The sequence below is a fragment of the Amblyomma maculatum genome, chromosome 9, assembly GCF_055883805.1.
Source record: "Amblyomma maculatum isolate TAMU_Amacu chromosome 9, ASM5588380v1, whole genome shotgun sequence".
Lineage (NCBI taxonomy): Eukaryota > Metazoa > Arthropoda > Arachnida > Ixodida > Ixodidae > Amblyomma > Amblyomma maculatum.
Window position 1 is genome coordinate 28,954,367 of NC_139352.1, and position 24,644 is coordinate 28,979,010.

The 24,644-nt window shown below is 44.0% G+C and overlaps 1 protein-coding gene across 1 annotated transcript in view; it reads right to left on the minus strand.

Moving 5' to 3' along the window:
• The window catches only part of LOC146178709 (nose resistant to fluoxetine protein 6-like), a 55,395-nt gene extending 34,419 nt beyond the window's left edge, over positions 1-20,976 (minus strand). The window contains exons 1-6 of the mRNA XM_084580016.1: positions 20,589-20,976; positions 10,036-10,247; positions 7,748-7,859; positions 6,749-6,833; positions 5,587-5,678; positions 597-776 (exon numbers count right to left, since the gene is read on the minus strand). Of these exons, the coding sequence (XP_084436142.1) occupies positions 597-776; positions 5,587-5,678; positions 6,749-6,833; positions 7,748-7,859; positions 10,036-10,247; positions 20,589-20,958 (1,051 nt within the window). The 5' untranslated portion in view covers positions 20,959-20,976. The remainder of the gene's footprint in view (positions 1-596; positions 777-5,586; positions 5,679-6,748; positions 6,834-7,747; positions 7,860-10,035; positions 10,248-20,588) is intronic.
• Between the last annotated feature and the right edge of the window lie 3,668 nt (positions 20,977-24,644).

The following is a 24,644-nucleotide window of genomic DNA, read 5'->3' on the forward strand; positions in this document are numbered from 1 at the left end:
TGCAATCTTTCGGCTGTCCCACGTTTTATATTAGTTTTAAATATGACATAACTTGGCAATACTATAACAAAAATTACATGCTCTAACATTTCCATGAATAAAATATTGCTTTTCATTATTGTCCTGAGCTCGCACCGACTAGTTAAGGCTCCCTTAAAAAAACGAGCAGGGCAGGGTGTGTTTTTGGAATAAATGGCAGAATCTACTCACATTCACAGAGAGGAACTGCTATTATACTGATTCCTCTAGCACACTCTTGCGATATGGGAAAATATTGCGATCACTAGCAACTCGTGTTGAAAACATTACACTAGGTACATTCTGGACACGCTTTCCTTTATTCCTTTGCACACTGCACACTCCGAATTCAGGCTTAAAGCTTGCCTTTTCAAGAGAATTTTCTAAATCCTTGATGTCACTTTTACGACGCCCTAGGCATTGAACTTCTGTCCATTCCATGGGATGAGGCTGAGCGCAGGACTTCCTTATGTCATAGCCTTCAAAACAACGCTGCGGCAATGACTAAAGGGATTTCAAATTGAATGCGTGCGAATGAGATATCAAAAGAATACAAAAAGAAGGTGGTATATACTTACACACGCTGTCCGATACGGTCATGAAGCAATGACCAAGAACTACATGGCCTAAGCTGAAGATTCGTAGGCCGTGGAAAAACTGCAGAGCGTAGCGTTCGGCATCAGCCCTGCTGGCTGCCCTCATCAGATGGCGTGTGTTAGATGCCGCCGAGAACGCCTTCATGAACTTAACCAAACTGCCTGGAAAACAAACACACCATTACGTTAGCACAGAGTCTCAGTTTCGCTATTGACAGCCATGAGAAGCAAATACAAATGGACAATTATTCATGGTTTGACCTTTGACAATTGCTTTTCTGTCATGCTTATGGTACCGGTAATGTGAATCACGAGCTCTGCGTAAGTATGTTTCTATTGGTTCTATTGTTAGCTTGTTTCTATGAGAAAATAATGGCAAAACGTTGCAGTACATGCTCAGATAGTAGTGTGATATTTTTTTCCTGTTATTGCCTTATAATTTAAAGGTGCTGTTCTTTGCTACGTTTTGAACTAATTATTATGACCGTTACTCGTTTACGACTAAACGTAAAAGCGCAGCAAATAAATTTTGCAATTTTCATATACAATAAAGCGGTGTTTGTCTATCACTCTGTTTTTCCATTGAATATGTTCCACAAACTTGCCCGTTTGGCTATAGTGTCGAATGGAGTGGCGCGGAGTTATATTCAGAATTACCAGGGACTGCTCTAAACGAACACTGAAAACAATACTTTAGAGCTAGAGCAACTTTGTTAATTGAGAGATAAAAAAAAACGTTTGATTGGGACATGCCCATGACAGGAGTTTTCAGTGGCAGCAAGGCGCAGTGCTATTGTCGGCCACGACTCAGCTGACAGTATTGCTCGTCCGAACAATTGCGCCCCGCGTTCACTTGAAACCATCGACATGGCGCAATACGTACGACTGCGTTCCACAAAGTAACATCTACGGCATGCGTGGTCGCAGTTTGCACAATCACAGCTTTTTTCTCCAAATAAAGCTACCATCCGGTCTCTCCCGTTGCGATGCGTGGTTGTTGTAGCAACTGTTGTAGCTGGCACTTTCTCTCCCGTTGCGATGCGTGGTTGTTGTAGCAAATGTTGTAGCTGGCACGTTTTTTTTACGAATGCTTACTCCGACGACTTCAGAATAGCATACTCTAAAACATGGGAGTACTGCTGGTGCGAGGAGAGAATTCTGCACCTCAGATGAGACTGCGCTCGGTTTGGGAGTTAACGAGTATTTCTGGATAATAGCTTGAGCGTTTATACGCCCGTAAGCTGAGGGAAGCCACAACCATCGTGTCTGGCTCTACTTTTTGTTTTGTCTCTGAAGAGAGCCATCGAAGCTCTCTTGAAAAATTTCAAGAACACAGACCTCGCCTGCACACTGCTGACGCTCTGTGTGCAGTCTAAATGTTTCCACACACGTTCTTATTTTCCTCCCTGTTCTGATCATTCATTTTTTTATCCTTCATTCGCTTCCTTCAACCTTCTCAGCACGTATAAGCTAGAAAAATGCTCCTGGCCTTGTTAACCTCCATGCGTTCTCATTGCGAAAGCTATAATACTCCAGGTCTAACCGCTCGTCGCTGTGTGTCGTGTCCGTTTCCGTGTCCGTGTTTCAGGGTAGCAGTACTCCTCTAGTAGGGCGGCATGAAGTCACACGACTCCGCGCACTGTCTCCCAGTGGAATGCACTTCCAAAAGATGTTTTCTCCGCTAATAATGTAACAGTTTTTGAAGAAGGTGTACGAAAAGCCCTGCTTTGATTTTTTGCTTCCCTATTTGCTGATTCAATTTTTTTTCCCCCATCATATGTTTGCATTGTACCCTGTTCATTTTATATTTTTCTTGCCGATGGTGGCGCTGAAATGCATTTTCTTTTGTCCTGTATTGCCCTCCTGCTTGGTCTATATTGACTGCAGTATGTTCTAAATAAAGAAAAAATAAATAAAGCAAGAAGAAAAAGAACGCATGGGTCACCCGCAGGGGATTTTTTCGCTCTATATTCGGTTCAGGAGCTTTGAACCCTTCTAATTCTTACTTCTCTTATTCTTAAACGCTTGCTGAATTGCGCAATAGCATGACTGCATTTTTCGTTTTTTTTTTTTTAAACTACACCAAGAAGCAAAGATCAACCGGTGTCGAAGGTGTGAAGAAAGACCTGGGGCTTTGCAGGGAACGAGATCACCATGTCACAGCCTGCTGGCTCTCGCGCAAAAACGCAGAAAGTACCTCGCTTATTTCTTAATTATTTTATCTGAAAGCAGTATATAATGGCGGCCAGCTGAAATAAACTACGTTTTTTCCCACTATAAAACTAAATTGTGCTCAGTGAATCGAAAACCAACGTACGGTAATATCAGCATTATATACAACAATTTCCTGGTATACGCAAATTATCGGAACTAATGGTGTGCAGTACTTGTAGCTACATTCTCGTATTTTCGGGCGCGCATACGCCGTCCGTCTAGTCGATGTTTGGCAAAAAGCTTTACTAAATACAGCGTGGAGTCTATAGCAGTAAGCAACTGCTGTTTAAGCTCGAAAAAACAACACAGGCAGCCTGGTTAACTAGGGCCTGGAGGTCACGCCTGTATGGCAGTCGTACTAAATTATAGTCGTCCATGATCTTCCAATCTTTAAAATAAAGTTGTTTTTCTCTCTCCCTCTCTCCCTCTAGTAGTTATGGAGGGCATATCACGGTCTCAGGTACTTAGTGAACATGTGAACGAACAATACGTGACACCTCCCGAGGCTCCGGCATAAGAAATATATGGACGAGGAAGACAAAGAAATGGGCAGTAGCGTGGGCAGCAGAGCGCCAAGAAAAAAAAGAAGGAGCGCTCGCACCAGTCCCGCTATGAAAACATTACAAGGGTTCACCGCTGCTGAACCGAATATTGAGTGAAAGCATGAGCGGTGGGTGACCGAGCGTTTTTCTTCTTTTCCTCCTTCATCTGTTAGGCGCAGCGCCGGCTCTGGGGCCACGGATAAGGCACACAGCGACGAACGGTTAGACCTGGCGTAGCACTGATGTTTTTTGCTTTCGCAATAAAACTTAACTCATCGCCGTCGGTCACGTTCCCTTTTCACTATGCATCTTGCTGTTCCGTAACATTTGGTGAAGATTGTGTGGTACCTGCATACCTTCTTAACCTGGCATTGGAGCTTCGCCATCCTGCGTCCGCTTAAAACGCCGCAGCTGGTTCCTGGTGCACATCTCCCAGCTGTTTTCAGCCTGCCAGACCCTACCTTCCCCTCCCGTGACCCGAATACAAGGCGCGATGAAGGAGAGACCCGACCGGAAGACCACACCGATGATTGTACGCCGCTACATATGAAGGCATCCCCCTACACATGTCGTTCGATACGCCCCTAAGCCCCGCCTATCACCTCTTGGCGACATGTTACCCGACATCTTCTAATACTAAGAAGCGAGTAATGCTAAAAGTGGGCAGTGGTATGAACAGGAGCGGTCGCTCTAGACCCAGTACTATATATTGGCGACCTAATTCGATCTACTCCGAGATTACTCCACAGCAAGAATGCATGCGTGCTAGGCCATGTTCTGACGGCATAAACGGAGTAAAGATAGCGAGGAAACTTAGTTTAAATCACGCATGGGATCCTCTGTAACCGCACAGGATCCCATGCACATCGACATGCCGTGCAAAGTTGTAATCACTACAAGATCCACTTCTGGTAAAGACTTGAAGTGGGTTATTGACGGTAACCATTGCTCATAGCGGTATAGCTACATAGGTGGCAGTTGACGAGTGGGATGTCAAAGAGAAAAACAAAATTGCAGTTCTAGCACGAAGATCTGATTAGCAGAGGATATGGCAACTTTTGGGCAAATTGTGCCATCTAGTGTCGTCTCCCCGATCCGACCAAAATTGTGTTCTAGGCACTCTAGTGTGGCGCCACATGGCGAATAGGTGGCCGCTAGCGGCAATTCTTGGCACTAGACTGGAAGCGTACTATACTAACAATCTTGTACCTGCGCAACGTCATTATTGCTGGTAGTAAATTAAAAAGACTATTACAGTTAGTAATTTTTCACCTGACATTACTTCGAATTAAGACTTACTCCAAAAGCACACGAGATTTTCTGAACATTTTCTGATATTAACCGTGCCACATATGAATGTCCATCTGCCCTGGGGGACGGAACCATGGCAGAGAATGGGCTGCTCCTGGCTTTACGGGGCTGGGACAGGTAAATCAGCGACGCTAGCGGTGGGGCTAGCCTCCCACTATATTTCGATCGGTTGTAGGCCGTCGTTGCACCAGCTACCGCTTCGGTGGTGGAAGAAGGCTGTTGCGACGCGCATCTTTCTGTCTCTGTTTTTCTTTCTTCTTTATTTTCTCTTCTGTCCGCACGAGGCTTCGAAGGTGGCTCAGCTGCAGAGCCAGTAGCAGCTCCGTGCATTTTCTTTTCCTTCTTCCTTCAGTCGCAAGAACAACACAGAATGGGAGCTGAATATGTAGCCGTTAAATGCATTCCTGCATTAAAATCATTTCATCGCCATTTGTCATGTTCTCTCTCCACTGGCTTGCCGTCCTGTAATAATATCGTTAATTCATCGGAGCTCTGACCATTAATAAGTAAAGGTGCAATCGAGGCATTAGACATTCATCTCTCGTACTGATGGCGACATGAAAGCAGAAATTATACATTGTTGTTATAACCTACAGTGGTATAAGCTCTATGAGCTACAATTCTGCTAAGTGGTTCAGTTTATTTACTTTGCTGAAGTCTGAGACCAATTTTTATGCTGTCCCCTCAAGACGCGCTTTATTTTTTTAGCAGAAAAGCTCCTCGCCTTAGTTTATACACCTAAACTTCTGTTGTTTTGCCGCAATTCTGGGTCGCACTGATATGTTTAGTCTGCAATAAGGACGCCAAGATTTGGGAGAGACGGTAAAAAGGGCAAGGAGGAAAAACATACTGCCGCATATTTATTTACAATTTCGGTTTTAAAAATAAGAGGTTGATCCGCTTACTCTGTTTTGGATCACTCTTTGGTTGTACAGGCATGAAGAGGTCGATCCCGGTGGCAGTCGCGATGGCAACACCTAGGAGGCCTAAAAATATTCTGGACGTAGAACAACGCAGAATCACTGAGAGAGGGAGAGAGCTGCAATGTTTCTTGAGAAAGAATAGTTTTGTTTCTCTTTTAAGACTTTAAATACTATCGACTATCAATCTATTTCTGATTTATGCGGTCGCTAAGATAAAAGTGCACTTTACACCCTGCATATTTTATGTCGTTTAGCATGAAATATAAAAATGCCCTCTTTATCCGTACTTTTGTACAACAGTACAAAATCTAGATAGCCCGTTACATGCCTTTGGTACTTAGTGGCGCTGCTTTGATATAATAATAAACCTGTGAAATCAACATCTGGTGCCTTTTTGTTGGTAAAAAGCTACTCTAGCATGAAGTCGGCTTAACACTGGCTAAGGAAAATGATAATGCATGAAATGCACAGTTCAGATTAAATGTGCTCAATTTATACTGCTGAACAAGAGCATCTCGTTCTGCTTTAAAAACGAAAGAGTTTAAGTAACAAACGGTATCAAAAATACTGAAGAGGTGAAGCAGTTTGAGATGAATGTGCTGTCATTCGTCTTTGAAAATATGTGCCTCCATTAACTGGAGGAATAACACAGCTGCACTAAGCAGCTGCGGTCAGCGTGAGTATTTAGATGTTTCACTAGGGCCGGTCTTTAGCTGCTTACCTATATTATTTTGTAATGTTCGTCTTGCGCGAAGCACAAATGTTAGTGGTGTAAATTAGTATCGGAGCTTATTATAAACCATTTTAAGATATGTAGCGGCTACTGGTGACGCGGAAGCAACATTTGTCTTTTGTGAGCCTTTATTTTGCGATGCCATATCTTTTATACCAAACATAGAGTATGTCTAACACGTTTTCACGCATTAAGGGTTTAAATGTGGAAAAAATTCCAAATCTAATGTTTGATCTTCCAATCAGCAACGCCACAGAAAGTTGTACATGAATGAAAACTAGACCAGAAAAACGTTATTAAAAACTGCCTTGCGCCCCAAGAGTATGAAGGCGGAAGTAATTAGCAGTTGTACAGAGCAATTCTAAGAAAAAAATGCCTTTCGCTTCTCAAGAAATGAGTTGAACCACTTACACGATTGCTTTCTGTGTAGTACTCCATGGTACAGGTTCCGCCGTAGCGCAGTTTGTGACAACAAGGTCTATTATCGAAGGTTTCACTGCAAAGAAAAATATATAGGCTTTTTAGTGTCGAACTTTGTGAAGTTGGTTGGATAAGCTCAAGCTATGCGTAATGCGTTTCCCAGGCTAAAAAAAAATCCTTGGGCATTCGTGATGTGTGCTTTCGGTACGGTCTAGAAATCAGTGCGCTTATCCCACACTGCTACTTTAGTGCATCCTATTCTACAACCAAAGTCTAACCAAGCGAGATGAATTTTGAATTCATTCCTGACACGCACGTGCGAGTCTCAGGTAAAGTAACAAAGCCTTAAAGGAAAAGAAAAGGGGGGGGGGGGGGGGGGGGGGAGGCCAAATTCAATTCAACGTAACTAACTGCTGCTGAAAGTCGCTCGTCTGTAGTATAGTAGAACTTAGTTAATTTTTTCGTATTATACTAGGTATTACTTAAAGATCGGAGCAGCAATAAATATTCTTCTGTATCTATCATCTTGAAAAAAAAGTAACATACTTTATTTCCACCTCCTTCCCTGCTCTCAGAAAAGTCATCGCATTGCAAAGTTACACTCTGATATTGCCACATCCACTATCAGGTTAAAAATACTGAAACATTTCAACCGAGTTTACATAGGTCCGAGCAATATTTTGTTTCATTTGCATTATTTATTCGGGCATTCAAGAAGTAATGCTAGCCAGGCTTAAATGCGTATTTTGTAGATTTACGCTAACCTTATTGTGTCGTTTTATTCTGATTGCATACGACTAATATTTCCACACATAATGGTTTCATTTCTGCCCCGATAGCCTCTTTCTACCTCATGAAAAATCACCTAAGAAGCGCAACGCACGGTCTCCGGCAAATCACTACAAAGAGGAGGTCCAGTACAATGCACGCAAGTCCTCTGACATTATGCTTGGTTTACAAGATTGGTTTACAAGGTCTAGAGACACATACCTGAATCCAACATGTTTTGTAGATCTTGTTTGTTGCAGTCGTCTAGAAAGCAGATGCCAAGCCGGAGAATTGGAATTTCCATGTATGTAAAGTGTCGTTTGTAGTAGCGAATCTAGATAAAAAAAGAAGCCCACGCTAATCATGCGACAGGTTGAAGAGCCCCAACTGCAATGATTGTTGAAAGTGTTCAGCTGTCTATCCCTTAGATGCGCTTTTCGCTGCAAGTGACGGTCACAAAATTGTGAAACATACGGTTGGAAAAATATGATCCTGATTAAAGTTGTCCGGAATGTGCAGTTCCACTCTTTGTGCTGTGCATTTCAAAGGTAATATGGTTCAAGCTTTCTTCTTCGGAAAGCTCCAGATTGATTTTGCCAGCATAGAAAGCCTCTCTCTTGTCTATCTCAATGTGGTAAACTTGCTTATTCGACCCAGATGATATTGGGGTTAATGTCTTGATGCACTTCTATACACAAATAAAACACAAATGCACACTGAAGCAGCAAAATGCAAATTCGCTTTAAGAGAAAACAGAAATCCCAGTCACACTGTTAGGCTAGATGTCATTGCGCCAGGAGTCGTAAATGACACCTGACATCGCATCGTTCAACCACATCATCGACAAGGCTATCCGCGTAATCTATAGATATTTTTCCAATAGCTTGGTGCATATTTAAGACCTCTAGCAGCAAGGTATTGGGTTTCATTTGCCGCCACTAAAATTCTAGACAAAAGAAGACGGGACTTGTACGTCGGAGAAATGCAACCACACGCACTTCAGGGGCTTCCTCTTCGCTTGAAATCACATACGGTCATCCAGAACTTTAATGAAGGTGCCAAGGCCAAGATTCCCACCGGTGGACCAGAAGGCATTAGGGTTTGTACGTTTTTAGGGCAAGAGTGGCCTAGACTGTAACCCCGTAGAGCAGACACTAATACATCAGCAGGCGGAAAATAAATATCTGCCAATGGTCGCATCGTCACCGTCAGCCTCATCAACCTTATGATGAGCTCCACTGCTCTAAAAGGACCTATGGCTTGCGCAAAGAATGCCCATCAAAGCTGAGCGGGGCTCATAATTAACATTTCTGCCCTTGGTGTTAAGCCACCTCATGGTGAAATTTTGATTTCATTGGAAACGGTTTTCCTAACATACTCTTGGTTTTCTGTTCGCCAAAATACCCATCCCTCGAAAATCAAGCTCTTATTGGATTTTAACAAAATGTTATTAATTGCAGCTTCCTCTATCGCTTGCCTATGTGTGTGTGTGTGAAAGGTATTCATTCAAATTTTGTTACCACATTTTACTGGGCTCTGTTCCATTTCAAATTGCTTATTCATTCGCCTTTAAGTTTACGCACAAGATATTAATGCAGTTAATAAAGCTATCTGTCCAACTGATATATTATGTGACACGTATATCCCCATAAAAATGTATGCGTCACTTTAGGAAGAATATGTCTTCATTTATTCTGCCCTTATATATATTTTCATCTGTTCAATCTAAATATATCACCTTACACATAGAATCACTCTATAGTTCCGCCAAGAATATATGAAGAGTGAGTGGAGGCTGGTCTTTACCTTTTACACAAAGCTTTCTTTATTATTTGTGATCTTCGATAGCTCGCACACTTTAAATTGAGAAGTGTCCTTGACCCACATGACTTCTGCTAACCTGAGTCCGGAGTAGCGGTATACGAAACTGTTATGTCGAGCACCCGAATCGAAGACGCTGAACGGCTGTCAACTGTGGCTGTAGTGATTTCCTTTCCTACTAAGCTTGTCATTGCATCCACTGGTCTTGGCACTCTAACCTGATATCGTGTCTTATTACATCAGCTACAAGTATTACTGCATTTGCAACGCGTCGAAATATTATCCGGCAATACTATCATGGCTCCTGTTATGTAGGCGTATTCTTATAAATCCAGCCCAGAAACTACGCCTGAATTAGAGTGCGAATATTGAAGAGTAGTTGTCTGTTCCCACCCTTTGATTCACTGTCAAGTACTTATTCAAGGCATCTAACCTATGCCAAAACGTTTTATATGCCTAACCATGTTCTATAGACTAGTTTGCAGTCTTGGTGCTCTGCCTTATTCCTCTACAACCACAGTTACAACTCATCTACATCATCAGTGGTTTCAATCTCTAGCACAAATGGATCCTCTTAAAACCTTCGCAACGACTTAAGTTCGTAGCTCGGCATAGTGCATCGCTCCAAGCCGGATCCACTGTTCTTAGTCTGCTTTAACGCATCGGCTTCTCATAAGGTGCGTTCTCACCGCTGGATGCATGATGTCCAAGGCAGACTCCATCATTCCTTCGACGGCTGTTGCGTTCTTGATGTAGATCACCAGGCTGCAGTACTGGCCATGCGATACGTCATTGCCGAAGCTGTCTCGGACGACTGTTTCAATGCACTCGTCAAAGGCTCCTGGATCCGCGCGGGACCCTTGGAGTAACCCTGTCGGGTATTTTCCTGTCGCATCCATCACTGCGAGGGCAGTAAGTACAAACTGGTCAGATGCGGCAGGCTAGCGATGGCGGAATATAGTGGCATCTCAGTCTGCGCTAGCACCCACAAGAATATTTTAATAAAGAGAACAAACAATGTATTTAAACACTTCCCGTGCGGACAGAAGCAAAAACAAAAAAAAAAGGAAAAGGAAGTGAGAAAGACGCTCGCTGCAACCGCCATCGTTCACCACCGGAGCAGTGACGTGTGCAATGATGGCCTACAACAGACAAAATTCGATGGCAGGCTAGCCCCCGCCGCAAGCGGCAGTGACCTATCTGTCCCACAGCCCCATCAGGGTTAGAATCAGCCACCTGTCAGCGCACGTTAAAGATCCCCAGATGGTCGAAATTACTTTGTAGCCCTCCACTACGGCTCCTCTTTCTCTCTTTTCACTTTCACTCCCCTCTTCCTCCCTTCCTTTATGGGGCGGTTCAGGTGTCTACAGAAACAAGTGTGGTAGATATTGCACCTTTCTCTTCCTGTGCGCCTTGCCTGATGTCATTCGTGCTCCGACATACGCCGGCTCACGCGAAGCGCGGTGTTGACTAACGTAGTGAAGCTTTTCGCTTCAAACGTGTGACAGACGCATGCGCTTTTCCTTTCGTTTAAACCGATTAAACAATTTTCGCCATGGCTGCGGCAAGTTACACACAACTACGTGCAATGACCATAGGTGATCGGTGCGGATACGTCACACATTTTAACGCGGTAGCGTTAAGGAGCTCGTGTCGCAGAAAAGCAGGTGTCATCGGCGTCCAGTCAGCGATAAATCCCGGCATGCACTTCATAAATAAACATGCACTTCATAAATAAAAAGCAAGTTCCAAGATGGTCTGGATGGGAATCGAAGCAGGGTGTCCGGAGTGTGAGACGGAGACGCTACCACTCAGCCACGAGTTTTTTTTTTTTCTTTATTGCCTCACTCAGCCACGAGTTCGAAGCTTGAAAGCGGTACAAAAGCGCTTCTAGTGAATGCGGTGTTGCCTTAGAAACATGCCGTAGAACGTTATACTGCAGTGTATATCGGTAATTATGAGCATGTTACTTACAGAAGTCGCAGTTACACGAGTAGCGAAGTACGTTTCCGCTAGATTTCTTCTGCGCTCTGCGCACATGCAGAGCCATCTTGCGGCAAACACAGAATAACCCCTCCTCGCAATGTGCGGCGCTGCCCCGACACGTGGCGCGCCACTCGCCCCTGACGTTTCGCCGTGCACCCTCACAGGTTGTAGAATCAAGCGTCTTTCCTTTCTTTAGATCACTATCTTCGCTCACCGCTTCTCCCCTTCGGGCCGCGCGGGTACCGGTGCGAGGATGCCCCAATACTCTTGCGTTTAGTAAGTTTTCTCGATGAGGTGCAATAACGCTATCGCGTTCCACTCTTGAAGGCGAAGCTTAAGCGTCCTCCAAATTTTAAAGTTTGACTCGCTTAGAAATAATTAAAACAAAAAAAATTTTGTGTGCATTAACCCAATGAACAGTTCAGCAAAGATCCGAACCTAACTACTAAAGTGGCATACCACCACAATCAGCACTGCTGCTTAGTAATAATAATAATATTATTATTAAGTTCACAGGAAAGAAAAGGTACAGTATAATAATAATAATAATAATTGGTTCACGGGAAGGGAAAGGCGCAGTAACTGTCACACTTGCTCTGTGGACACCCGAACCGCGCCGTAAGGGACGGGAGGAAGGTGGGAGTGAAAGTGGATAGAGAGAAATAGGAGCCGTATTGGAGGGCTACGGAGTAATTTCGACCACCTGGGGATCTTTAACGTGCGCTGACATCGCACAGCACACGGACGCCACTTCGTTTCGCCTCCATCGAAACGCAGCCGCCGCGGTCGGGTTCGAACCCGGGAACTCCGGCACAGTAGTCGGGCGTCTTACCACTGCACCACCCCGGCGGGGCACAGTATCTGTCAAACTTGTTTCTATGGGCACCTCTACAGCACCGTAAGGGAAAGGAGGAAGGTTGGAGTGAAAGCGGAGTAAGAGAAAGATGAGCCGTAATGGAGGGGTCTGATTAATTTCGACCACCTGGGGATATTTATCGTGCACTGATATCGAACAGTCCTCGGATGCCTGGTCGTCTCACCTACACAAAAACGCACCCGCCAGCGGTCGGGATTGTACAAGGGGCCTCCAGTACACTTGTGTGGCACCTTAACCATTCCACCACAGAGGAGAGGGGAGGGGGGGAGGGTGATGGTGGTGGTTAAAACATTTATAAATAACAATTAAATGATTACAGAGGTGTTTGGGTTAGAGACGTATCGGTCTCCTCCTCACAATACTAGGTGGAACCCCTATTCCGGGGCCCCATTGGCAAGCAACGCCGCCCGCGTCCGTTGAACCAAGGCCTTTTGAGCCTTGAGGTCTTGACAGCCGAGCAGGGCCGCCTCCCAGTCCTCTCTAGTTGGATTGGGGTTGGGGGGAATGGATGGGTTTGACTGGCACGCCCAGATCATGTGAAAGGTGTCTGCCACCTTCCCACAGTACTGGCACGCACCATCAAAGGACGGGTTGAAGTGTTTAAGCACCGCCGGGCACAGTACTGTATTGGTAAAAATTTTGATGAGGAGGCGCTCGTCAGCGCGATCCAGTCCCTTACAAGGGGCCGGGTAGCGCCTGTGCTCCTCCTTGTAGTAATCGGTGATGTCTTTGAATGTAAGGGCCAGATTGTCTGATTGGGAGTAGGCTTCCAAGGACAAGGAGATAGCCCGGGGAGAGAGTGCGCGGGCGGCCTGATCGGCCTGTTCGTTTCCCCTGAGTCCCTGGTGACCGGGTGCCCAAATGAGATTATGCGGAGTTGGGTCTATGTATCGGCAGCTAGATTGCAATATACGCCGGGCAAGCGGGGGAGCCCATCCCAGCCTATATTTCCGACTGCCCCTCGCGAGTCGGTGATGATGTGTTTCGAATTGGGAAGCCCTCGAGAAACCGACAGAAATCGCCAAACTTCAAGTCCAAAGCAGTTTCCTCCTCTCCACCCCAAATGTGAGAAGTAGGAGCTTATGCTCTTTAAATTTGTGGGGGTTTAAGCATAGCTTCAGCCTAGTGATAGAGCGAAAGCTTTGAGTGTTGCAACGGATTTTTCTGCGAACACCTGGATTTATTCTACCGCCATCACAACGTTCGAACGAACCTTCTCTTCTAGCAACTCGCTGTTGTCGTTGGCTTCTACCAACTACCGAGTTACCTTCTTCTTCTTCGTCGCCTTCTTTTTCTCCTTCTTCTCCTTTTTCTTTTCGCTCCAATTTGTCTTCTTTGACTTCTCGTCTTTTACTTCTTCTACTTCATCTTTTCTTTTTGCTTCTTCTTCTAAGAACGTTAGTCTGTACCGCGTGACAGTTGATAAGCAACACCGCCGGGGTGGCGCAGTGGTTATGGTGCTCGACTACTGTTCCCAAGGACGCGGGATCGAATCCACGGCTCGGCGGCCGCTTTTCGATGGAGGCTAAAAGCAAGGTGCCCGTGTGCTGTGCGATGTCAGTGCACGCTAAAAAACCCCAGGTGGTCGAAGTTTTCGGAATCCTCCACTACGGCGTCTCTCATAGCCTGAGTCGCTTTGAGACGTTAAACCCCACAAACCAACCAGTTGATAAGCAACGGCCACGTGGCACGATGACACCCCGACGCGTATTGCCACTCCCGAAAACTTCAGTAACAGAAGTGCCGGGTGCGTCAGTAAAATTAAAATACAGCAAAATGGAAGTCAATAAAGCCATATGGTTTGTTGAGTATACAATACAGTATATAAACTAAATTGCATACGCAAGAAAATTGTTTGCTGGAATAAAACTGCTTTCAGTAATCAGCTGATCATGCTAACTAAAATTACTCACAGTAGAGAGCTTAATACATCGGTTGCGTCCGTCGCGCCATCCTTGCTACGTTGAATAGATGTCGGTGGGACGTAATTCTATATATATATATATATATAGCATAAGTAAATAGACGTACTTGGTTGCTAGAGGTTACATAAAAGTGAAAAATTGCTTCATACTGTTTCCAAGTTTATTTGTAGTCGACGTTTCGGCAGGAGCCCTGCCTTTAGGGCTCCTGCCGAAACGTCGACTACAAATAAACTTGGAAACAGTATGAAGCAATTTTTCACTTTTATATATATATATATATATATATATATATATATATATATATATATATATATATATATATATATATATATATATATATATATATATATATATATATATATATCACCAATCAATCACCAAATTGATCGCTATTGACTTACTTTTTTGGACATCATCATAGATTTATGGTGACATTATCAACTAGCAGCCATCTTAGGTATATATCAGAGTCGTCACAAATCAATAACTAATCATGTTGCTATATTGATTTACTTTGATTTACTATGGTGGCCAGCATCATGAATTTCTCGGAGTGAAAATATACTATGGCATTAGCAGGTTGCAGCGACGCCAATAAATCAAGAAATGTGGTGAGTTCACGCTCCTAATGAACCGTGTGGCGCTGGCGGACCGCCTCTTCTACCAGTGTTACGAGGCCCAGGTTGGTGTGTTGGTTGTCAGGTTGCAAGAGCCAATTCGTGTAAAGCAGCAAATGTTTCTAGCCCGCTTCTTAAAACGTTTAATATGCTTGCAATTGTGTTCACTAAAGTTTAAGATAACAACTATGTTCGTCGCAAGATAAACCATGGGACAGTATGAGTCTGCCTTACAGAACTGCTCTTTAAATAAGAAATACAGAAAGAATTTAAGCAGCGCCATTTTGTCTAGGTGCGTCTTTTTGCATGGCTTGCTGTGACCACCCGCGGAGTTTTCGGCTTTGTTTTGGTGTTATTGATACTTCGAAGCTTGCGTTCTGTGGGTATTGATGAACACGGAATGACTATTAATATGTGATTGTTGCCAGTTAAGGAGAATATCGCACCTTTCGTTGTCCTCCCATGTATGTACTACAGTGCTTTTGTGTGTATATACAAGTACCTATGTGTGTGGAAGACAATTCCCTCTACTATTGATGTGTAGTTGAGCAATGTGGCGGCTCGCATATAGGATGTTTAACGTCCGCATGAACCCCGGCGTCAGGCGCCGGCTCAACCCTTTTGAACACCTTGTGTTCACTGTGGTTCTGTTTGTGTTGTGGCGTCGCAGGTGCCTCACTGAGGCGCGCTGCACTTCCGCCCGAGCAAGTGTGTTTTTGTATGTAGGTATGTATACCAATCATTTCTCTTTGTGTGGCTAAGGCGCTGGGGCATCCTCCCCACGAGACAGTGCCTTGCCAGATTGCTTTCGCAATCACTCAGGCTTAACCAGAGCTTAGCCACAGCTAATTTTTTTCAAATGTGTAGTTACGAGAACAAGTCGAAATGATAAATCCGTATTTGGTAGGTTTTACTGTGCTCAACGTAAACACTCGAAGCAATAGTTTTTTTTTTTCTTCGTCGTAATCTCGTGAAATGTTTTCACCATAGTTCGATAACATTAATAGCGTTTCGAGTTGTGTCGAATGCAATGCAACACCTATAGTATGCGACCCGCGATTCTAGAGGAACTTTTAGAAATCAGAATTGCGCTCTAATTGGATCAGTCCGTCATTATAGGTGGGTTTTGCACGGTACAGTAGAATACGAGAAGGTTGGCAATAGGGTTAGAATTGACATTGAATGTGCGTTTCGGTCAGTACTGGGCTTTGTTTTGGTGTTGTTGATGCTTGCGAGCTTGTGTTCTGTGGGTATTGATGAACACAGAATGACTATTAATATGTGATTGTTGCTAGTTAGGGAGATGATTGCACTTTTCGTTGTCCTCCCATGTATGTACTACAGTGCTTTTGTGTGTATATACAAGTACCTATGTGTGTGGAAGACAATAAATTCCCTCTACTACTGGCTTAGGCGCTGAAGCGCCCTCCCCACGAGACAGCGCCTTGCCAGATGGGGTATTGTACCCAATGACCAGTGTGCCAACTGCAGTGCTCCTGAGAGCCTCTCACATGTGTTTTTTTTTTTTTTTTTTTATGTGTAGTTGCGAGGACAATGGGGCGGCTCGCATATAGGATGTTTAACGTCCGCATGAGCCCCGACGTCAGGTGCCGGTGCAACCCTTTTGAACGCCTTATGTTCACTGTTGTTCTATTTGTGTTTTCACGTCGCAGGTGCCACGCTGAGGCGCGCCGCACTCCCGCCCGAGCAATGTACCCAGCCTTGCAGAGGCTACGCGTCGTCATCTGGAAGTATCTGTCTGGACAGTTAGAAACGGATGGCGAGACGCGTTCTACAGCGCTGGCACACGCGCTTCTATGTTGTACGGGGGAGCAGACTTGAGATGCATGTCGTCCATTATTAGAACCCCCCTCCCCTTCTATTGTTTTCCCCCCTCTGGGGAATCATGTTTTTCAGTTTAATATGTGTATGTACCATATAGTGCTTTGTATAGTGCTTTGGTCTGCGAGTAATGTGCGTTTTTGTATGTATGTATGTACCCAATAAATTCTCTTTACACACCTCTTTTCGTCTATTGTTTTCCCTTCTATGGAGAATGATGTTTTTGAGTTTATTGTGGATATCTAGATGGCGCGAGGACATATCGTGGCGCCACCTCTTGACAGTGACGCAGAAAGTGGGATAACGCGCGTTGAACTGCTGCTGTGTGATGCTTTTCTAGCCAGTTTAGGTGCCCGTTAATGCAGAATGTATTTTAACGCGAAAGCGTTACTTCGCTATGTTCGCAGATCTTGTCCGCAGACCGCGCCCGCAAAATCGTGTCCTCAGCAGTTGCGGATAATTGAGAAGTGGTAGCGGTTGCTACCTGTCCTAAGTAGACATATTCGCCTACTACTTCCAGTGCTTCGCTACCTAACGTAAACTGCTGTTTCTTCCCGAGGCTGTTGAAAATTACCTTAGTCTTCTGCATATTGATTTTCAAGCCTACCTTTCCACTTTGCCTGTCTGATCACCAATCATTCTTGCAGTTCATCCCCCGAGTTGCTTAGCTAGGACCCACGCCAGGTGAGTCCTTAATAACTGAACCAGTACAAGGGGGCGTTAAATCGCAACAAGCACGTCTTCCTTACTTCTTATAAAATGCTGCATGATACAGTTATGGTTTACTTACGCAATAATTACGGTTTCCTATGGGGTGAAAAAAAAAAAAGGCAACCAGATTTCAATAATAGCGGGTGTTAAATGTTAATAATTGCAGATTTTGTTGATGTTGATCGTACGGCTAAGTAAACATTGCTTTCACGATAGGCTTCAGTTACCTTGCACTTATTTATTAGGTATTAACTGATAAGATTTATATTTGATTGCATCGCACATTTAAAACACCGACCCTGTCCTAGGAAAATGCCAATTAAGAAATATTTATTGCTTTTTCACGAACAGGCACGTAGGTGAGGTTCAATTTAGGACAAACGAACAATATTATTTCAGCCGAAAGTGCCAAGTCGTCTCATAGTTTATCTGCCTGAAGTAAACGCAGCAGAGAAGCCTGGGACCGTATATCACAGGAAAAAAATTTAAAAAAAGCTAATGACTGAGAATAATTTACGCACTTTATTTCTCACGCTATCTTAAACAATCATTGATATCTGAAATGTCAACACGTCGTAATTTAAAGGGACAGTCTTCTGACGTTTTCAAAACTTTTTTTTTTCTTGCTTTATTGGTGAATTCCATCCTAAATTTACGAATACCTGGCTATGGATCTGAGAAACATGGCAGAAGCATTTAAAACTTACTTTTTTATTATGGCAGTCTCAGTTTTTCACTAGAGTTCTTCGAACACTGACGTTGTGGACACGACATGCAGTTAGTACTGTAACTCTATGCAGCTCTACGAACGCAGCCACGGTCGCGCCGCTCGAGTCTCGTGCGTAGGATTTTATTAACTAACAGGCGCAAATTTGGTTAAAATTGTAATTGAGTCTACCAAACTAACTTAAAATAGAATGAAATGAATGAACTGAATGAACCCCCGTGATGTCTCAGCAGACAGTAGAAATCTTTTTCGCCGATTGCATTGCAGCTTGCAGGCACGGCTGCGTCTTTTGTTGTGTAGGTTTTGTTTTGAGCGCATTAGATAGGATTAAAGAATCAAAGTAGCTGCAATTATCGAAAAAAAAATAAATTAGCCTCGCTTAAATTGGTATGAAGACCTGTCTGCATGATGCTTTGGTATAGTCCTACATTGTGGTACATTCACCTCAAATATTACAAATCGATTACACTGAAATAGCAACGAAATGACACCATATATATGCCAGCACTATTTGCTAAAACGTTACTTTCATGTACTATTTTCATTACAAATTTCTAATGGAACCCCGAGTTATTTCGTCGATACGGCCACCAAACGGTAAGATCTACCAGACTATGGCAATATTTTTGTACTCGTCTCCTGCAGTAGACTGCCCATTTAAGCCTTTTCTGCGATCCTATATGCCTGTAAGCATATGTTTTTAATAAATGTAACGTATTTCTTTTTCCTTTCTTCTTAACAGCGTCTGCGTTATTTCTCCCGTGAAAGGTAACGTGCATACTTGATTTTACTATGAAATGCTGAACTTACCTTCATAGTTTAAAAGTGGACTTTAATTCTCAGTGTCACGATCTAGTTTGAGCATCGCCCTTTTTCTAGCTGCTAAATTTAAAAGATGCCAAGGGGCTTCCAACCTGCATACGGGCTGTTTTTATCTGTGCCTCCTTAATTTTTTGTAATGGAAATTAGTAATGTAGAGAAAGAGAGAAAGAAAAAATAAACAAGAAAAAAAGAAGAGTAGGTTTTCTTTCACAACTGCTAGTACCCTGTTTTCGTGCATCATTCGACATTTCAAAATTGGATCTCAATTGAGATTGAATGCATAAAAGACGGGAAGAAGAAAACCTGAATGATCAAAGCTTTACCTCCCCCAACAAAATAAGCAATATAAAACAGATAAAACTCCCCTCAGTATAGGTGCAGCTGGCGAGTTAAGTTTTTGGTTGTTTTTGTTTCGGCGCCTCATGGCTACGTTGTTTGCACGACCTGAGGGTTTCTTTTTAACGTGTCTTATTCTTTAATCGCGGTAAATAGCAGAGGAATCCCAAATTCCACTCGAACAAAGTCCATGCCTGGAACGTAGGCCCCCATTGAGACATCCGGTTTGAAATGGTATATGACGCCGGTGGACCGGTTTATTTTGCAGGATTCACCGCATGGAATCAGGCGTAGTACTCGTATAGGCTGGCAGCGGCTGTTTCCAACTGTTCGAAGCGTTAGATTGCCATCGTCGTTAACCAATTATTTTGTTGCTGGCTCTTCCGATGAGTCATGGGTATCCCACGCGCATCTTTATTAATTAAGGAGGATAGCGATGTTAACAGATATTTTTCAACATTTAGTCACAGTATAAAATCTGGTTTAGTTTATGCTTTGTGGAAGCAACTCCGACCATGAAAGAAGCCGCAGTGGAGGGCTGTGGAAATTTCGAGTACCCGCGCTCTTTTAACGCGTACCGACATCGCGCATTAGACTGGTGCGTTGATTTTTCGCCTAAATCAAAAAGCGGCTTCCGCAATCTTGATTCAAACAACACTTTTGACTCCCACAATCTACCGCTGCTCTGTGCTTTGAGCCATTGAGGCCAGGCCATCAAAATAAAAAAAAAATGTCAAAAACAAATTCTGGTAGAACATTATATCTTGCTAACATCCAGTGACAAAACTATAGCTTCACAGTATAGAACTCTTCACAAAACATAATGTCGCATACTACTGCATTACATCTATAAGGAGTTCCTGAATTGAAACTTGCAGCTGTGGTATGCACTTGCTACCAGTAGACCTAGTGCGCTTTGTCATAGGAAAGCAATGTTCCTGGCGAAAGCATAATTTTATTTTGATCTGACAAGAGTGCTGTTTTTAATTATATCTGTACTGGTTCCTCAATACGAGGCTGGCAAATCGTATACAACAATGAGCATTCTTAAAGCCTATTTCAAGAAAAAAAGAATTATAAAGGGGCCAGAAAAGAGGTCGACATTTCTTTGGTTTTAGCAAATGCGTTGTGCTTGTAATGTTAAACAAAAAAATTTTAATTGCAAAGAATGCACACGTACCCTCCTATAATGGCTACATTATAGCTAAATGAATATCAGCTTCAGGGCTCTTTTCCTTGTAAACAGACCTTTGACAAACGGAGGCCGTCTTTGTGGTAAACCCCCATTCTATCTGTGCAGAAGCCTTTGATCCTCAGTTTTTTTTTTTTCCCCTGGCTGCCTTCATTCCTTCAATAAAGGAAAGAAAAAATTCAACATCCGGATTAATTAGTTACTCACGTCTCAGCGCCCACGGCTCCAGGTTCTGGAAAGCGCGCATGATCCGAAGCAAGGCGACGCTGCATTCCGGACGGATCTCCGCGCCCAGCAGTTTCATCCGTATTGACATCGGTATGGCGCTCATGCCGCAGGCCGCGACGTCTCGCAGTGCTTGCGAGTAGCTGTCCCAGTCATCTTCCGAGGCCGCTGACCTTACAGCTCGCAGGAGTGCCGATGACTGTCCGCGTTTGAACTCGGTCGTTGTAGCATTTTTTGCTGCACACAGCTGACCTGGGACGACCAGCAGCAGAAAGCACACTGACACGAGCACGGACAACGTCTTTGGATGGAAGCTGAGGCAACATCTTCTTGTCGCCGGCGGCGAATGCATTGTGGACAGCAGCCTTCGGACTATAAATTGCAGAGAAGTTCATATAGATAAGAAAAATCAGCAAAATATCTTCTTTTCTCAGGAACACACCACCACGCTGCAATTAATCAAGAACTAGGGAGCTTTTTGCTGATAATCAAGATTTCGCCGTCTCTGCACTGTCAAGTATGATCGCCCTGCCGCAGACTGTGCGCAGACCGCTGAATGAAGGAAGAATGGCAAGGTCTGGTTTAGACCTAGGCGAGTCGCAACCGCACTGCCAAAATGTTCCTTGGGGGCTTTGTTTCTGACGAAAAGCCTAGTGACATCCAGACGTTGAAGCACCTGTATTTCATTCATTTCCTTTGTACCTTCGCTAGCTTCGCTGATGACGCACTGTCTTCACAGGTCCCCCTCTACTCTGCCCCTCCCCCTCAATGCGCCCACCGCTTCCCCATAATGAATACTCTGAGTTACCATATCCGCGTATGAGAAAAACAGTCCGCACACGTGCAGAGGCCGCGTGTTTGCCTGATTTCTTGTTATTAGAGAAGCATTTTAGTGAGAGCATTAAGTGGCTAGGAAATATTATGCGTGTGTCTGCAAGAGGGTTTTCACCTAATTCCTTTCATAATAGTAGTCTAAACAATCTGTCGCATGTTGCAAGACACTTCTGCCTTAGTGTACAGCATGCGTTTTCCTTAGGCCTGGCCTTCTTCTCTATACATATAGGGCTATAAATCGTGCGTTCATAGAGCCCGGGTAATGACCGGCTTACTGGTAATCATATACTGTGTATTACATCAAGAGTTACCGGAACTACACGCGGAGACAGCTCTCCCTGGGACGGAGCTGTCCTCGCAGTGTTATTACGCCAAGCAGCTGATGCGGTTCCGGCATATCTGGCCTCAGTTATGGTTTTGGTTTCATCTAACCGTCGACATTAAGACGACGACACCTTCTTTGCTACTGTCCCCTACTTGTTCTCGCGAAAGGAAAGTTAATTTAAATAGTGTCTCCGCATCCGTCGCGCCCGTGACCCCTATTATCAGGCGAGCGCATCGATTTTTGTAATTTCAATACTAGCCGGACGCCATGAAGGGCCCTATATCATGCACAACGTTACTGGGTTAGTGTAGCTCAGTACAGTGCTGCCCCGTGTGTGTTTTAAACCGAGGCCATTAATTTGCTGTTCGATTTTTTTTAATGAAAAACCAAAGTTTGGTGCGTGCTGCCTCATCTGGGAGCATCATTGATGAGTAGTAAGGCTGCAAGGAAAATTTGCCCAAGTAGACGTGAAGAACAATAAAAATAGAATAAAAGTTGCTTTAGAGGCCCATAGCACCGGTTGTGTATAGTTGGCAATAGTGTAGGTTGACCCAGGCGATATGTTGAAAATTATTTTAAACTATATACTTGCGCTACGTGGCTGTAACGGGATTATCTGTGTTAACATTATACTGACACATCATTGCTAAGAACATAATTATGCACCCACTTAATATTTGATATCTATATACGTTTTCAAAGAAAACTTGCAATTGTTATGCAATAATCTAGAATGCTCACTGAAAGATGCAGAACAACATAACAATTGTCACAGAAAAATACAAAGCAGAGACAAGCCAAAGACTGCGCATAAAAAATGTACGGCGCCAAATGATGAAAAATTAAAAATAGGCCATACAGAATTGCATTTTTCCCGATTACTGACTAGTTATGTTTAACTACTAAGCTCTAAGTATCGGCTGCAGACCTCAAGTGTGGTACACGATATTGTTGAGAACCTTCAGAAACCTATCAATCAAATAATTTCTACACAAGGATTTCTCATTTGAGCTTTCTTTTTTTTTTTTCACGCGTTTAAGAGACCGTGAAATAAGAAATGAAAGAAGCCACGTGACGGAGTGCTTACACACCGCTGTTATGCTTCCCTCGAACGTGCAATGCATGAACCAAGTAGGTCGCTGTGTACACGTTTCCTGGAAACTAAGGGCTTCTGACAGACCTCCCTTTCCCGTCAGATGACGACGAAAGTGCGTTCTGCTCAATGAGCATCGCGGAAACGATAGTACGTCCAAGACTGGGAGGCAAATAAGAAAACTGCCCTTAATGTGTACGTTCGGCAAATAGCATGTATTTACGCCACTATGTAACGAAAGCCGGAGGCTCATATAGCTAGTACCTGTGCAAAGCCCTGCTCCTTTCCGGTAACCCCGCTCGCACTGACCTTGTTCGTCTACAACTCGTTTCAGAAGCACAGTAACAGTTCGTGAGCGCCCCATCACTTGGCTTTTTTATATTTTCTCTGGCGTACACTGGGACGCGTAAGAAAAGACCACGTGATATATATCGTACCACAACACAACTTATTCAAAGATTTCTGAAGGTGCTCTGGACCTTCGTGTATCGTACTTAGCTTCTGCAGCCAATACTTAATATAAAATATGAGTAATTAAACTCAGTAGTCCAGATTGCAAACGAAAGATAAAGTTAGCCTTGTAAGAATGGGGGGTTTATTCAGCAGATCAACAGGACTTGATCAGCAGGACTGAGCAGATCAGCGGCGAATACAGCGGCAGCGAACACAGTCAGATCCAGCACGCGCAGCGATCACGATGACACTGACTGGCATGTTCATTGTGCACTTCTTCCTCTTCACAATTACCCGCGGGACGAAGAGGAGACATCCTGGCGACTTACGGCGTGAGCAAGACGGCAGGGTCGTAATAGGGTTTGAGACGCTGGACGTGAACAATCTCGCGTTGTTCACGATGTTCACGATCTCGAGCGATCACGATGACACTGACTGGCATGTTCATTGTGCACTTCTTCCTCTTCACAGCCTCATTAATTTTATATCAATGCCATCATTATGCGTCTGGACTCATTCTCGTCAGAAGTGACTTTCGTTTTTAAAACCTTGGCTCAATTTGCGATATGTAAGAAACTATGCAGACTAGGTGCAAAATATGGCTTAGACGCGTTACGGGCGTGTTTGCCACGCCAGAGCGCGCACACGCGGTTGCCAGCGTGAATGTCGCTATTGCATGTCGTTTGGCTTCTTCGCTTGACTGGAGGTTGTCGGGGTTGTCAACGAAGCGACTAGGTGAACGACGGCGTTCGTTGCTACGCCTCCTTGTCCCGATGTACTCATTTTCTCCACACACAGTTCACTCTTAATGAGTGAAGGCGCGCGTAATCGTAGCGGCGCCCCCTTGATCAAATTTATTATCTTTCTGAACCGCCAACTGCGCTCCAGCATGTTCTTTTACGTGACGAAAATGCTGTGGAAGCGTGTTTTTGTGAGTTGTTAAAACACAAGAACACAAGAATCTTATTAAAACACAAGAACTATGAATCCTGTAACGGGCATTACAAAAAGCGTACAGCAACCGGCGGGGAGACGCAGACGCGGCGTCTGGATGAAGCTTCGTTGGTTTTGCACTCACTCCGTACTGAGTAGTATTTTACTGTAACTTTTTAATAATAATAACGACAACATGTCCATAGTTATATGCCGTGCACAAGCAGAACAGTGAAATTTGAACGGGTACTATATTTCGCATGCAGTTATATGGTTCGTTTCGAGTCTGTTGATGGGATGATGGGCGATAGGAGGGGTTAGGGTGATGCGATAGAAAAAGTGATTTCGAAGTTTTTTTGCCCTGGTATACATAAGTTGATTTCACCTCTAAACATGCGAT